Source organism: Coturnix japonica, chromosome 1 (genome assembly GCF_001577835.2).
Source record: "Coturnix japonica isolate 7356 chromosome 1, Coturnix japonica 2.1, whole genome shotgun sequence".
NCBI lineage: Eukaryota > Metazoa > Chordata > Aves > Galliformes > Phasianidae > Coturnix > Coturnix japonica.
In genome coordinates this window covers 114,385,353-114,401,326 of record NC_029516.1, presented here as the reverse complement: position 1 = coordinate 114,401,326, position 15,974 = coordinate 114,385,353, and the positions used below count along the sequence as shown (strand labels likewise).

The 15,974-nt window shown below is 31.8% G+C and overlaps 1 protein-coding gene across 4 annotated transcripts in view; it reads right to left on the bottom strand.

The window, feature by feature from the left end:
• The window catches only part of NLGN4X (neuroligin 4 X-linked), a 147,030-nt gene that overhangs the window by 49,146 nt on the left and 81,910 nt on the right, over positions 1-15,974 (bottom strand). For 3 of the 4 annotated variants that reach the window (XM_015848830.2, XM_015848821.2, XM_015848811.2), the window contains exons 4-5: positions 10,811-10,870; positions 7,244-7,396 (exon numbers count right to left, since the gene is read on the bottom strand). In XM_015848830.2, the coding sequence (XP_015704316.1) occupies positions 7,244-7,396; positions 10,811-10,870 (213 nt within the window). The remainder of the gene's footprint in view (positions 1-7,243; positions 7,397-10,810; positions 10,871-15,974) is intronic. The other variant, XM_015848839.2, reaches the window with a different exon arrangement.

Sequence of the window (15,974 nt, the reverse complement as noted above, 5' to 3'; positions counted from 1 at the left end):
CATAACAAGTAACCCTAAGCAGCATCTGATTTCAATAAAAGCCTTCATAAGAAATGAACAGCTGCCAGTAAGTTCTCAGAAAATACATCCAAAAATGGGTCTTCATCCAAGTTGCTTTGAGCAACTTGTCACTTTCAAAGGCAAGTTCAGCTCTGTAGGCATTATGGTATGAACTACAGTCTGTACTTCATTGTGGCTTCCAACCTCTTTTAGACTTCCCAAACCTGCAATGTTTAATCACATTAAATAAAGCCATGCTAGTAGCACAGAGAAGGAAAAGAACAGAAGTATGGTCAATAAGTTCTAATGCCAGCCACATTATTTTTCCCTGCAAAACTGGCTGTTAGCCATCACAGGCTAAAATAAGTATGAAACAGAAATTAACAGCTGAATAATTTATAAAATCTTTCCTTTCTGCAAAATTAAATTTTTGAGAGAAATTGCAGTTCAGTCTTGCACATCCTTGGAAACATGAGCAACCGATATAACTTTTTGTCTATCCTTAGAATTTATAGTGAAATTCTTTTGTTGTAAGAAGAGAAGCTAAAACTCCAAATTTAACTAGATTTGCCAACAACAAAGATGAAATTGAACATTTTATAGCAAAAGCTATGGTTTATTTGTTTTGTTGCATTCTGTTTTGTTTTCATGACTCAGTGTTATATGTGTTATATAAGCTGTCAAAGGAAATATAATCTTCTCTTCAACTTTAACTTCTTTTAATAATCAACTATAATTTTATAATGACAGTTGCTGGATCTCAGCCTATTTCAATATCTTTATGGTCTTCTGCAAAGTGTCACATTGTATGGAACCCTAGACCTAATTTAGGCTGCCCTGTTCTGGCTTCTCCTCATTCCCTGCTGCCTCACTATAAAGGCAGTGGCTTTTCCCTGCCAAGTGGCCTGGCCTGGCCTTGGGTGTGCTTCAATCACAGCAATCAAAACACTGGTTAAACTGCTCCGTTGAAACCAAGACAGCCGTTTATCAATGTCATTAAATCAGTCTCTGAATTTTATAGTGGTAGTGTAAAATCATAAAATCATGAGTTCAGTGCAAAAAAACCAAAACCAAAACAAACAAACAAACAAAAACAACAAAACAATGTGTTCCAGGCTACACTCCAGGGGTTTAATAGGCTCAGTCTATTTTATCAGTATGTGTGAGCTCTTCTTAAGCTGAGGTAAAAGCTCCAATCAGTGCTAATCAACTGAATCTACATTTAAATGTGGCTCCGGTCTGTAAAAAATGCTATTGACAATCTAGATTTTTTTCTTCTAAAGTATAATGTTTCACACATTTTCTGCCTACAAATTCTGCAATTTTTTCTTATTCCCCCCCCCCCCCCAAAAAAAAAAAAAAAAAAAAAAAAAACCCTTACCAATTCAGAAAGCGTTTTCTGTTGGTCCTTTGTACCTGACTAAGAGTCATTTATTCTAACCTTAGTGGGAGGCAAATTGCAAGTACAGAATAACTATTGCCTGAAAAGCGTAAAAAGACTGTTTCAGCAAAGGAGTTATAAATTCATGGAAAAAGATAGATGGATGACCTAAAAGCACAACATTTGAAAAACAAACCTCACACTGTCAGATAGAAAAAACAAAAAACAAAAACAAAAAAATAATAATTAAAAAACCACCACATAAATTTATAACAAAATGGATATATACTATGAAAAACAAATCACTTTTTAATAGATTTCAAATGATAAATCTGTTTTACACTAATCTTGATAGAGAAGCACTTATCTTGATGTTGCTAGAAATGTTTAAATGATGACTGCCATACTGTCAAATATATGCAACACTAGGGTATGTAAACTACCAATAACCTACTTCACAGCATCTCTACATGTAGTGCTAGTATGTCCTTGATTAAGAATTGGTTAAGAATTCAAAATAAAGTGAAATTATACTCCAAAATAATTCTATTGTCCAGAAGATTAAAACAAAATGTCCTTTAGATTTTATAAAAGCATGACTTTTCTACAGGATGCCTAAAAACTGGAAAAGGATTTTATTAGAAAATCCATAAAAGAAAGCATGAAACAGAATGTTCGCCATCAGACCAGGTGAGGATAATTCACAAATTCAGATACTCATGCCATGTCAACAATGTTATCAAATGAGCTTTTTAGTTCTTAGACAATTTCAGATCAGGAGACAATCACTGTGCTGCCATGAATTCTCTTTAAGAAATTTATTTCATGTTAGAAACTAAACGAGTGAACATATAGTTTATAATGATACTGTAACACATAATTGCTTCTGATGTTATGAGTCATGGGATCTGGATGGAGTTTCTCGGCAATATTTGCGCAAATTCAATTGAATGATTCAACAGTAGACTTTAAATAATAAAATAAAATAAGAGTAAAAATAAATATATTGCAAATCATGTGTTGATATTAATGGAAATAATATTTATCCATCATTGCTTGGAGCTAGTTTTACTTAAGCAGAAGATCGGCTATGGTAACTGACATTAGCTGATACAATTATTGGACAATTAACAAGACAGGACAGGGACTAAAATAATCAGGAAATCATCTGCATGAAACTGAAAGATGTAGGTGAGGCAATGTAGCAATGCACACGTTGATGGCAGCAATACTTATATTCACTATAAGCTTAATTGAGCTTAAGTGAAATTCCCTTCTTGTGTAAGCATTGAACTCTGATTTATTCAGTACACTCAGACTCTGGGGTTATTCCTGTGAGTCCTGATCTATCTCTGTCCCTTTCTGCCAACAGATCACCATTACATTTCCTGTATTAGTGGGGTTACAAACACAGGAGATAAAAGAAGGGATGTCTGGAGACAGGGAAGTAGATGTCTGAATTTAGAAAAAAACTAAAAATGCAAACATAAAGAAGCCACCGTGCAGCAACTATACCGTTGAAGATAAAAACTGATATATTGTGTAATAATGTGTGCTCTGTGAATATAAAGGGATCTGGCTCTGTTCTAAGTGAAATTGAGGCTGTATACTACTTACATCCTTTGAATACCTCTGCACAAATTCCAGCATATATTTTTCACAAACTAACAATATATAAAAGTACTAAAAAAAAATGTTTTAACTTGAAGGTTAGGCATGTTAATAGTCAATAATTCTTTACTTTATTCACGTTACCTAGAAAAACTTCTTCCAAATTTCTACAAAGAAAGTACTTTACTCAAGACTTATCTCTGAAACCTCACAAACCTCTCAGTAAGTTTTCACTCGTATTCCGCTCACCTAAACCATAATGGCTCTTTGAAGAATTGAAAACTTAAGACTCATTTCATGATTCATTTTGTAGTCCAAAGATGTACCTCTAGTCAGTCAAATCCAAAGCAGTTCATTTACAACACACAGTGTTTCGGTGCATTGATGTTCTAACTCACAAATGAGAGACACGATGAAGAAAGATAAAGTTCTCTACAAATTATGTAGAGACTCCTTGAGAATTATACTCTGATTTATGTACACTGCCTATTATGATCACTCATAGTGGATTATAATTGCAAGTGGAAAAAACTTTTGCTAAAAGAAAGTCCAGTCTTTTAAGACAGCACTTAAAATGGATGTTTATAGCAAGAAAGGGAAAGAGATAGGAGACAGGCTATTTCTATTAGTATGATTTAGAATCCTAAGAGGAAGAAAATACAAAAATGCAAGTGGACACTGCAATGCTAAAATAAGTTTTATAATTTTGAACACTGAATATGTCTCATTTACTATGTGAGATGTTTCATTTAACTATGGATTCCAAAGTATATGATTCATATCCCTAGAATTCAGCTTAGATTTTGCCTGTTGTAGTTAACACTTGAATACTAATATCATATTTAAGTATGTTAACTTTTCTGACAATTGTTTGATATTTTCTTGCCAAAGTTTGTAACACCACTTCTGAATGTAACTGTATAGATATAATGCTGGGGTTTGTGGCTTTTTTTTTGTTCCTTTTTTTAAGTGGGGCAGAGGCAGGATGCCCCCAGATACTAAAGTGTTGTATAAGACACAAACATGCCATCACAGCAATTCTTCTCACAGACTTTTACAGGATATACACTAAACACAGAATCCATTAATTTTAATCAAAATTATTTTATATTCAGATGCATTTAAAAAAAAAAAAAAAAGCCCACAAAGTTCATTGTCTATTATCCTGACCAATAATTAATTAATTAAATAAATAAATAAATAAATAAAATATAATGACTAACTATCTATTTCTAAAGGCCAGACACTGTGTGTCTCTGAAGGACAGACAAGTGAAGCAAGTGTCCTTAACAATTTGTTTTTCCTCTTTTGCTTTTCCTCTTCTAGGAAGATGAATTTTCAAAACACTGATTTCTTAAACATTTAATCACTGTTACATAACAGTCTTCCAGTTCTCTGTTGATGATATAGTCCCAGGATCTCAAAGTGAGATTTGTCTGGCTAATATTTTACAGGGGTCATCTAGTCAATTTTCCATCTACTTCTGTTAATGACACAACACAGGCTTTCTTCTGCAAAAGAGTGCTCAGGCACTGGAACAGGCTGCCCAGGAAGGTGGCAGAGTCATCATCCCTGAAGGCATCCAACAGATGATGCACTGAGGGACATGGTTTAAATGGGAAATATCGGTGACAGATGCACAAATGGAATGGATAATCTTGGAAGTCTTTTCCAATATTTGTGATTCTATGATTGTATATTACAAAAATAATAATACTCAGTAGCTGCGTACACTCAGGTGCAAATATTCCAAATAAAAGAAAAGATATACATACAGAGACTTCAGTTACTCGTTATTCTGTCTGCCCTGTTCAGTACAAATTCCTCCATCATAGGAAATGATAATATAAATAGAATTACAAAGTTATGACATTTGAATCAGTTTTGCATGTGTCCTCCTGTGTTAAAACTCAGAAATGAAAATGGATTGAAACAAACTTAGACCAATAAATAAACCATTTGAAAAGAAGACAGTTCAGCCTAGAAGAACTGGATATGAATACTGCCAACCTTAAGAATGTACACGTTAAGAATTGTATAACTTAAAATATTATGAATTATGACTATTATGAATTTTGAATATTATGAATAAATATATTATTTAATTTCCTTAGGCTTCATCACTTTGTTTTTTTCTGTATTTTCTCTGTCCTTATGAAATAACATGGAATTCAACAATATATCTTCCAATCTCCAGGCAGAATCAAATATATTCTTAAGAATCTCATTTACATTTCACAAAAACAGAAAGAAAAAACACAACAAAGAGATATTCTCACAGTTTCTCTGAGTTAAGTGACATATGCATATTCTGAATATCTTCTACTTTTCTAATGCAAACATAATTGAATATATTCTTGAGTGTACAAAAAATTTACATTTACTAACATTGAGAAGCAATATATATTTAATACCAAATTTAACATTGTGGTCCTGTAGGGAATTTAAAATCAGTTTCTTACATGAACAAATCTCTACCATATTGGTATGGTTTTTTCCTAAACACCACAATAACTGTCTGCCACTCTTTCTTTCTTTACTCTTCAGTATAAATTCACATAATATATAAATGAAAATACTGAAAACTTCCTTTTCCTTAGTACTGATACATACTTTTGGACAGCCAAATAGCTTAAACAACACACAGTCATCTATATCCTTCCTTTAATTTTAAGAAACAACAATAAAAGCTCTAAGGAGAACCTTTCAATAAACATTTTTTGCAGATGGATAACTATCACCAGGCTCCTAGGCTAACATTTAGTAACAACCACAAATCCAGTTTAATGATGATTATGTACATACACATAAAAAGTATATTGTTTGCTTGTTTTTGATATACTTATGAACGTCAACATTTAATATATATAAATACATCAAAACGTATGTTTTTAAATCCTTTAACATTTAAATCTACCTTTAACTTTGAATAAATGTTCTTTTTTATTTAAATAGGAGTCAAAATAGGGGTAAAAACAAAACAAAATAGCTGTCATTGCTCTGATGAGATAGACTATTACTTAACCACATTAAAAGCCTTAATAGATAATTCAGGATATTTATTTATTTATTTATTTATTTATTTATTTATTTATTTTTCAAAATGTTGGAGACCAGAAACTTTGATCAGCTTTAAAGAAAAGATTTAAAATGTCATCTTAAAAATACATAATTTTTTTTTATATTTTTATTTTTTAATCTAAATAGATGGAAATATGAGCTTACAAAAGAAAACAAAAGAAACAAAAATCTGCACGCTTTTTCATTGAAATTATAAAATTGTTTCTATGTCTGATATTATTGTCAAGAAGAAATGAAGCTTCATTAAAGAAATCTTAATTTGGAGAAAATCTGGTACATGTTTTGTATTAATGTCTGTATAGGAGCTGAAATCATGGAGAAAGTAGAAGGTTAATATTTGTGGCATTCTGTTCTGGATAGAAGGGTATTTTGTTATTCAATACAATACTGACAGGAATATTTAAAATGTCATGAAAATGATTTTCTTGGTGTCTTTGAAAGACATAAGTATTATTTTCTGAAAAGTATAAATTATTTATATGGAGTTCCTCAAACTTAGAAATAAACTTCTTTACTCCATTTTATTTGCAACGTAATTCCACTACAGTGTATGGCCTGTTTGGTATAGTTTTTTCATGTTACATCTAGACTTACCTATATATACCCCTAAGGACATGTATAGACCCACAAAAATAACCAGTACAGGTAAATGGTAAAATTTTCCTACTACTAGGAACTGATCTGAAACTTACAAATACTTATTTTATTTTATTTTATTTTATTTTATTTTATTTTATTTTATTTTATTTTATTTTATTTTATTTTATTTTATTTTTAATGAATTGGCAACATTTCAATTAAAAACAAACAAACAAACAAACAAACAAAACACCTTACACAACTGAAAAAAGAGCAAATGTGATGCAGTGATAAATTTAAACTATCACCAAGGTCACAAAAAGCAAGTAAGTTGTTGTTTATGGTGAAGACAGTTGACAAGAAAATGGGGAAGATGTAACTTAGTCTAGTTTCCAGAAAACATTAAAAAGTATTCAGTATGAATGTAACACTGTCAAACTAACCACCATCAGGAATGTTCTGTTTTAAGGTTCAAGCATGTATGATTAAACAATATGTTTAATTAGCAATGAAATGTACCTGAACATTTAATAAGCATATCCTCTAAATCTTTCAATATATGTCTTGTGATGAAAAAAAAGATTCACTTACCTAATACCCCCAGCCTGTAATTGAGGGTGACAACAATGACATTTCCATAACTTGCGAGAATGCTCCCATCAATCATGTTGCCAGTACCCTCCATGTAAGATCCGCCATGAATGTAGACCATAACTGGTTTCTTGCTGTTCTGATCATGAATGTCTGAAAAAATTCAAGTAATGAAAACATAATAAAGTAATAAAAAAATAATGAAATGTGGCATTAGTATTTAATAAAAATGATAAAATTATTCTTAGTTCTTTCTCATGTTTTCCATACAATCATCACCACTTTAATCAGCTATTTTAAACAGTTCAGGATCATTGTACAAGCCCAGTACTTTTACAGCTTTCATATTTCTTTCTTCAAATGACATTTTATATTAAATGCTTTCAGAAGCCCCTTAAAAACTTCTTAATTTACAGAAATTGACTTTTTTTTTTTAATATTCCAATTCAGTTCTATTTCAATTTAGAAATATTTGTACATTTCATAACAAAATGACAATAATGATTCATACTTTCCCATTTGTCAGTGAGACATATTTGTTGAAATTAAATTTCCTGTAATTCAGTAACAGATAGTATCAGAAAATCAAGTTGTTCTGATAAACACAGCAAACTATCTATTTTTATTTTTTTTAAATAGCCTAAGATGAGAATTTAATTGAATTCATGGCTCAGATTTTCTTTAATGTAAATCGTGAAATGACATTTTTGACAGCTAAGCATTAAAGAATATCCTTATATTTTTGGTCATGAATCATATGGATAATCTTTTGTAGACAGAAAAAATTTACTTATAGATTTAATGTAGATAAACAGTTGGGTCTTACTTTCTAAAATAAAGTAAATTAAATTGACAGCACTATTTTTATACTTCTGAATGCACTAATCAATACTTTATGCATTTTGCACTACATTCATCTCTCTAATAACGAAATTGTAAGACCCCTGATCCAACTGCCTAAGTTAGGAATTTACATTCTCACCAAACTGTGGGAATAATATACCTTAAAAAGTCAAATGGTATTCAGCAAGTTGCTGTTAGAATTAACTATACGCTTTTTATAAACAATTCACTATATCTGCAAGTGGAGTAGGAGCACTTCTTTCAATCATACAATACAAAACACATCGGAAAGTAATGTCTCTGACTATATGGTCAGCATTTAAAAACAAACAAAAGCAACTGAATTCTCTTCTGAATTATTTTTGATGGTTGTACTGAAGAGTGGAAAAAAATTAGGAGGAAGAAAAAGCTGAGCTAAATGCAGAGAGGAAAGAGAAGTGACTTTGAAAGCCTTCCAAGGCTCTCAGCTCCCTCAGATTTGTTAGGATTAACTCTCAATTACCAAAAATGTGAGCAGCAATGAGCACATATATAATACTGTGTATCTGGTGGACAAATTTGCAAGTATTACAAGGTAAACCGTGATTGGTCATATTTCTATGGGTCATGCAAATACCTAAAGTTATCATTGGCTGTTATGGCCAACTGTACACCTACATAGCTGTTAGAATTTAAGGCTTCTCATAGAATCTGCCTTCTGGTCACAAGGAAGATATATATTTTACATGTTGCCTTTTTTATGTTGCATCTTGGCAACAAATCCTTTGCGATAAGATTTGTGTAATTTTTGCAAATATTAGAGGGATGCAAACATTAACTAGGTCTTGTAATGCAATCAAATATGTAATAGTAGATATGTAGATATTTCTCTCTTTGCAGCATTCATAGCAAAATAGATGAGAAGTTTTTAGTTTGTTTGTTTCTTTTTTCTTTTTTTTCTTTTTCCTTTTTTTTTTTTTTTTTTCTCCCTGTGACGGCTTAGCTCTTAGAAAATTAAAGTAATAAGCGAAAGCCTTGTGGTGTTATTTACTACATTCTATCCCTTCTTATTGCAAAGTACTTCCTCAGGGTTGAATCATCGCTGAAATCAATGAGAGATTTCTTCTTTCCCTTCAATTGGAACATGATTAACTTCGACATAAGGGAAATGAGCTTCAAGCATTTTATGTATTTAGTTCTAAACTGTACGTATTTCTTTGGATCGTAAGCTAGATACAAACACTTCATAACTTTTGAAGAAATCTCAAAGAATTATTTGTTCATAGTCAAATATCTAACATTTTTAAGAGCAATTTTGTTTTCACTTGCTATTTATCTTTTGTTTAAAAATTGCCCATAGAATTTGTTATAGCAAAAGATGACACTGTCATTTTGAAAAAAGCATATTTGGAGACAAATTTATAAACAGAAATAGAACAAAATTCAGACATTAACTGAGGAATTCTGTAGAGTATTTTTGTGCTACAACAAATAGTTTAATTCTGAAATGAAAGTTGTACAGTAGGGGACAACCACTGTGAAATGAAAACCAGAGATTTTTACTGTGGTATTTCACACATGGATAGAGTAGCTAAAATTGAGCTGAATACTCAAAAAAAACCCACAGAAATTAAAAAGTAATGTCAACATTGTATGCATGATTTTAAGGGGAACAAAGGGGGGAAAATTTTCAAATACTCTTGAACTTCAGATTAAAGAAAACTATAAAGGCATTTTGGAATGGACAAGAAAGAGAGAAAGAGACACATTGCTGCAAAAACAAAACAACAGAGTTTCCAAGGCAGTTATCTGCTTATTTAATTTTAAAATATTTTTCTTAATTTGGTTAAGTACAAAATGTATACTAAAATGCCAGTGTAACATAAATGAAAAGGATGGTGAGAACAGTGGAAGATTTCATGACTTCCTACTGTCTCAAGGCATCTTGCCTTTCCTGTGCCAAGGCAAGAAAAAAGTATTTCCTTGTAAAACATATTTGGGGTAATTCAGTGTGAACTTTTAACATTTCCTTTCAGGAAATCCAACTCAACTCAGAAAGAAGACAATGAAAAAGATTGTCATTGATTTCAGTGGGAATGTGGTCAGAGTCTGAATGAATGTATCTCAGAGGCTAGCTGATTACAGGGGAAAAAAAACAAAAACAGAAACAGCAATAAAGAAACATCAATGGCTTCTTTTACTTTTATATCCTAGAAATAAACCACATCCTGTGAAAAAAATAAATGAATTAAAATACCAAAGATGAAGGGCAATTCAACTACATTCAATGTACAGTAAGTGCACTGGGGGAACAGTGGAAATGAAATAGAGTTTTTTTCATGAAATTCAAACAGGTGAATTTACAAAATATGTAACAGGAAGAAGAGCACATGCATGTTTTTAAATTCAATTTTCTCACCAAATAAAGTATACGTGGGAGGAAGTATGTGTTTTTCAATAGTATTATCGTTACTCATTTCACACATGTCTAAGAATTAACTTTACACTTATGTTACAGGGGAATTTCAGTCATCTAAATGTTAATTTGGATTTTAAAATGAAAAACAATGGATGTTATCTCTAAAGAAGAAAATAAAAAAGCACACAGAAGTGTGTTTCAGCAAATAAGGGACTAAAAATCATGTTGAAATAACAGTAATAACAATAACAATAATATTATTATAATAAAAATGTAAAATTTCATGTTCATGCATCAGGGTTGAGCTTTGAAAAAACAAAAAATACCTTCATCTTCACCACGATCATTACTGGTTATATCATCTGCGCTTTTCTTTGTGTTGGCTCCTGGGATCATAGTGAGGAGGAGAATAAAGGGAAAAAAGAGAATTCAAAAACAGCAGGTTCTCAAAAATAAAAATAAAAAAAACAACTAGTACAAAAACAGAAAAAATGTAACAAAATATCAAAATCTGTTACATTTGAATTTGAAAAACAAAAAAAAAAGATGCAAACTGCACATAAACATAAAATGTCAAGAAGAACAAATTGAAAATATTTGAAAAAAAAAGTATCAGTCTGTGACAATGCAGTTACTTCAGTTAAAAGTGATTGCTGTAGAAAAAAAAGCAAAATTAATGTGCAATTAAAAAAGAATATAAACTAAAAAAATATATTAAAAACTTCACAAAAGTATGGTTTCTACATAAGAAATGAAACTGATTTCATCATGATCTGTTGCCTTGAAGAAGTAAAGTAAGGTAATGGCTTCAGTCACTATCTTCAATTACTTCATGTTTTATTCATTCTTATGAGGATTTATTAGGAATTAACCTAAGTTTTAAATGAAACCAATAGAAATAAAATTATCATTAAATCTTACACAATTGGAAAGGACCAAGAAAAAAAATAATAGACTTCCAAGAAATTTAGTTTTTCTTCTCATGTGAGCAAAAAGATATTCAAAAGAGAAAACTGAAATCAAAGGAGAAACACAAAATTGAGTGAAATCTCAGACAATTTTTTTTTTCCAAAAGTAGCCCTTGTTTGTATTATGCTACTCAAACTCATTAGAAAAACATAGAAATTAATGGAAAACAGGTACTTACCATGAGATACAATTTGTACTTATCATTTTTAAAAATAAATGTAAATAATAAATTTTAATCTTTATTTATTATACTTTCACAATGTACTGCTGAGGCATATAAACACCTATTCCACAGCACACATACATATATCCACACATACTGTAGCCTGTGCTTATGGAAGGAAGATGAAATAAGCCTAACAGCTTTCCTCACCCCAATCCTTGGTCAATTTATCTGTTTTCTGACTAAGAAATGATGCTAAGCTTTCCATACTATGTCTCATTATGCTCTGCCAACAAGTGTTCAAGTGTTCCTCCTTAATGCAAAATGTTATGCAACAGTGAAATATGAATCAGAAGATCTATTTCTACATTTGTTCAGAAATCAAATATGGCTGCTAGGCAAACAAAGTGGTCTAAGTCAACATTCTAACAACTTTTTTTTTTTTTTTTTTTAATTGTCTTTTTTAGGGTCTGTATTTTTAAGCTGGACTGAAAAGCAACAATAAACTTGATTAACTTCAAGTTTGCGCACTGTAAAAACATGGCACATATGCAACAATGCTACAAGATAATATTTAAACTATGAACTTTAGATTTCTATATAGTGGTAGGTCTTTTGACACTCTCCCTTTTCTACGTAAGCCAAAGCAGATGTTTTACTGATTTGGCTGAACACAGGACGGACAGCCTTCTGTATGCCTATTAATGATTCTTAGCCTTTTAACTTACATTTTATTGTTAAATACCTCCAGGCATTCCAATACAAAATTTTCAAGTATTTTTTAGGAATTATTTTCTTAGAATGAGCAGAATTTATTTTACTATGATTTTATCTGTAAAGTTAACAAAGCTGAACCAAAAATTTAGTCTCTTCCAGTATCACAAGCAGTGTAATCATCTCAGCAGGGCAGATGGGTGGAGGACTTTATATTTAGTGAAGATTATTATTTTATTTCTTCCTTTTGCTCTTCAGTTTAAAATGAGAGTCAGTTAAGTACAAGAAGCAGAAACTGAAACTCCATCTCCTGTATTTTCAGTTTAGTTGCACAGAATTTACTGTATACATAGTAAATGTGTATGTTCAATTATATGTACTCAATGTTTAATTAACTAGGTGAAATATTCTATCAGTGAAATATAGATGTTCTCTAACCAATCACTTTTTTTTTACTGCTATTTTGAGTATTTTGAATCATGTTAAAAATAAATAAATAAATAAAAAGAAATTCTTTTTCATACACCACTAGACACAATACTACAAGCACTTAACACATGTGTTGATGTCACCCAGTTGTCTCAGCGAAATAGTTTGATGAAAGAGAGTATAATCATCATACGTCAAACATAAAATTAAAAACTGACAAAACCAACATCTTCCCATATATATAGTGCCAGTAGACAAAAACTATGTCATTATTAAGACAGTTATACATCTTTGAAATTGGGTGAAAAAAAGTGCATACATCTCAAAAAAATTTGGTTCACATACTATCTTCCCTAAGATTGTCAATACATGTCAGTGAGATGTTGCAATTATTTTCTCTCCAGTCTGTTTGGCTGAAGTGATTCTGGTTCAGTGTTCTTCAGAAAGAAAAACACAAGTGTAACAAGAATTTAATGAGACATTAGGAAGTGTCAACACACAGTGCTGCTAGATTTGATGAGACACAAATATCATCCAACATAAATATGCATTATAGGATTATTGAGCTCTGCAGAGAGGGACCTGGGTGTACTGTTTGACATCAGGTTGGCCATGAGCCAGCAGTGTGCCCTCGTGGCCAAAAAGGCCAATGGAATTCTGAGGTTCATTAAAAAAAGCGTGGCCAGTAGGTCGAGGGAGGTGATCCTCCCCCTCTACTCTGACCTGCTAAGGCCTCATCTGGAGTGTTGAGTCCAGTTCTGGGCTTCCCAGTACAAAAAAAGATAGGGTTCTCTTGGAAAGAGTCCAGCGGATGGCCACATAGATGGTGAAGGGCCTGGAGCATCTCCCTGATGAAGAAAGGCTAATTGAACTGGGACTGTTTAGCCTTGAGAAAATACAGAAAGGACCTGATCCAGGTCTATAAATACCTAAGATGTGGGGGGCAAAGTGGTGAAGCCAGACCCTTTTCAGCAGTGTGTGGAGACAGGACAAAGGGAAATGGATATAAACTGGAGCATAGGAAGTTCTGCATGAGTGTGTGTCACTTCTTTATGGTGAGGGTGATGGAGCACTGGAACAGGCTGACCAGGGGGTTGTAGAGTCTCCTTCTGTGGAGATATTCAAGACCCGCCTGTACACCTACCTGTATGACCTGATGTAGGGAACCTAGTTTGGCAGAGGGGTTGGACTCAATCCTTATTCTCTGGAGATCCCTTCCAACCCCTATGATTCCATGATTCTGTGGTTATTCGCAATATTTGGAACTTTTTTTTTTTTTTTTTTTTTTAAATTTTCTGTGGTTTTAAAGCAGTTATCAGGGATTTAACAACTTTTGGAACAGCTTAATATAAAACTGGAATGTATTTAAGTACAGAATATTGAGTGGGAATGTTGTTTCTCTTACCTATTTTGGAAAACACTTTCATTTTTCTGTTATTAACTGAAGTATATTTTTAAAAATAAGTTCTTGTCCGGGATGTTGTGTGTGAGGACTATTTTAATTCTGTTTGAGATCTGATAAAATGAGTTTATCTATATGTTAATCTATATGACCTAAAAACAGGCTTCTGTGTTACCACCACATCGTATTTTGTGAAAACTAGCCAGTACTCACATACTAGCCATGTCAGTATGAATCTTCTTGAAGAGAACAAAAGAGTTACTGTTGGAATTATTTCAGAATTAGCAAAAACACATAAGATACTTAGAAACAGTTTTGAAAAATTATATTGACCTTCTGAAAAGATAAGCTTGAAGAACTTTACTGTCTCATACAGGTAGGAAAAATTTAGAATTTTCCACGTAAGTTTTCTCATTCTTGTTTGAAATGTCAAATAATTTATCTTGAAGCTTCTGTAAGAAACTGTTAACTTCTGTTATGAGGGGGGAAAAAAAAAAAACAAAAAAAAAAAAACAAAAAAAAACCCAAAACCAACTAAATAAATGAATAAGACTTGCTACGCATGATTAGTGTAAAACTGCTCTTGTGTCCCCAGTCAAAAGAGACAGAATGGGAATGTGACACAGATTTTCCCGTGATGAAAAGTCAGTACACCAAGATGAACTGTATTTAGTACTTGCCGCACAGACTAGAAAGCCCTCCTCCTTGAGACTTCACTTGAGTGGAGGTGCTGTGGTAGTATTTCTTTCCCCTATATAAATATAAATATCACTACAGCAGTTTTAGCCTCTGGATTACCACACAATAAATGAACATTATGACTGATATATAGAATTGGCTCTTATGCAGATTAACAACTATTTATCTGTTTAATGAATATTTCCCACATAAAATATAAATGATAAATCCTAGCATTAATCCTGGAAACAGCAGTAGAGTACAGAACAATGCAGATACTTACTAGTGATGATCTAGTGCAGTAAGGACTAGGTTTCAAAAGTTTCCCTGTTCAGATATGGAGATACTGATGTGATACCTAGATACATCCACAGAAGATTATATTTGTATGAAAGCGGCACATTAAAATATTGAGTGATCTTTTGTCATTTATCCTACAGTTCCATTTCTCTTTTTTTTTTTTTTTTTTTTTTTTTTTTTTTTCTTTTTTTTTTTTTTTTTTTTTTTTTTTTTTTCTGAGTGAAACTAAAAGGCATGGCATAATTTCTCACTGAAGTGCAGCAAATATATTTTTTAAGGAAATTTGCTAAGCCAGTTTCTTATGGCTGTTTTGTTTGTTTTGTTTTGTTTTTGTTTTTTTGTTTGTTTGAGGGGGATAATTTGATGGTACACGCACATATTTTTGCAAATCTGAGCCACTTCCAAAGTACTGTCTAGCAGCAACTGTGCAGCGTTTCATTTGGGTCACTTTATTTCTCCTTCAAAAGCGTTTTATGGAATGCACTTTGAAGCTTTAATTCAGAAACAGTCTCTCTTTTAAAGTATCTCATTCTGAAATTCTGAGCTAATTGAACTTAAAAAATTACTTAATTTCACTTATCAATGAATGAAAGTTAATCCTGTGTTATCAGATTAATTATGGATGCTACATATATCTCTACTGAAAATGAAGAAGTCACACTACTCATTCAGACAAAAGTTCTCTGTCTCACACTTCCTTTTATTGTGAATAAGAATCTAATTCAGAAGCATATATTCTGGTGCCATAGATTTTCCTAAATGTATTTGCAATTTGTGCTAAATCTTTCTCCTCTCAGGTATATATCATATGTGTGGAATGCATTCGAGGTCCTAT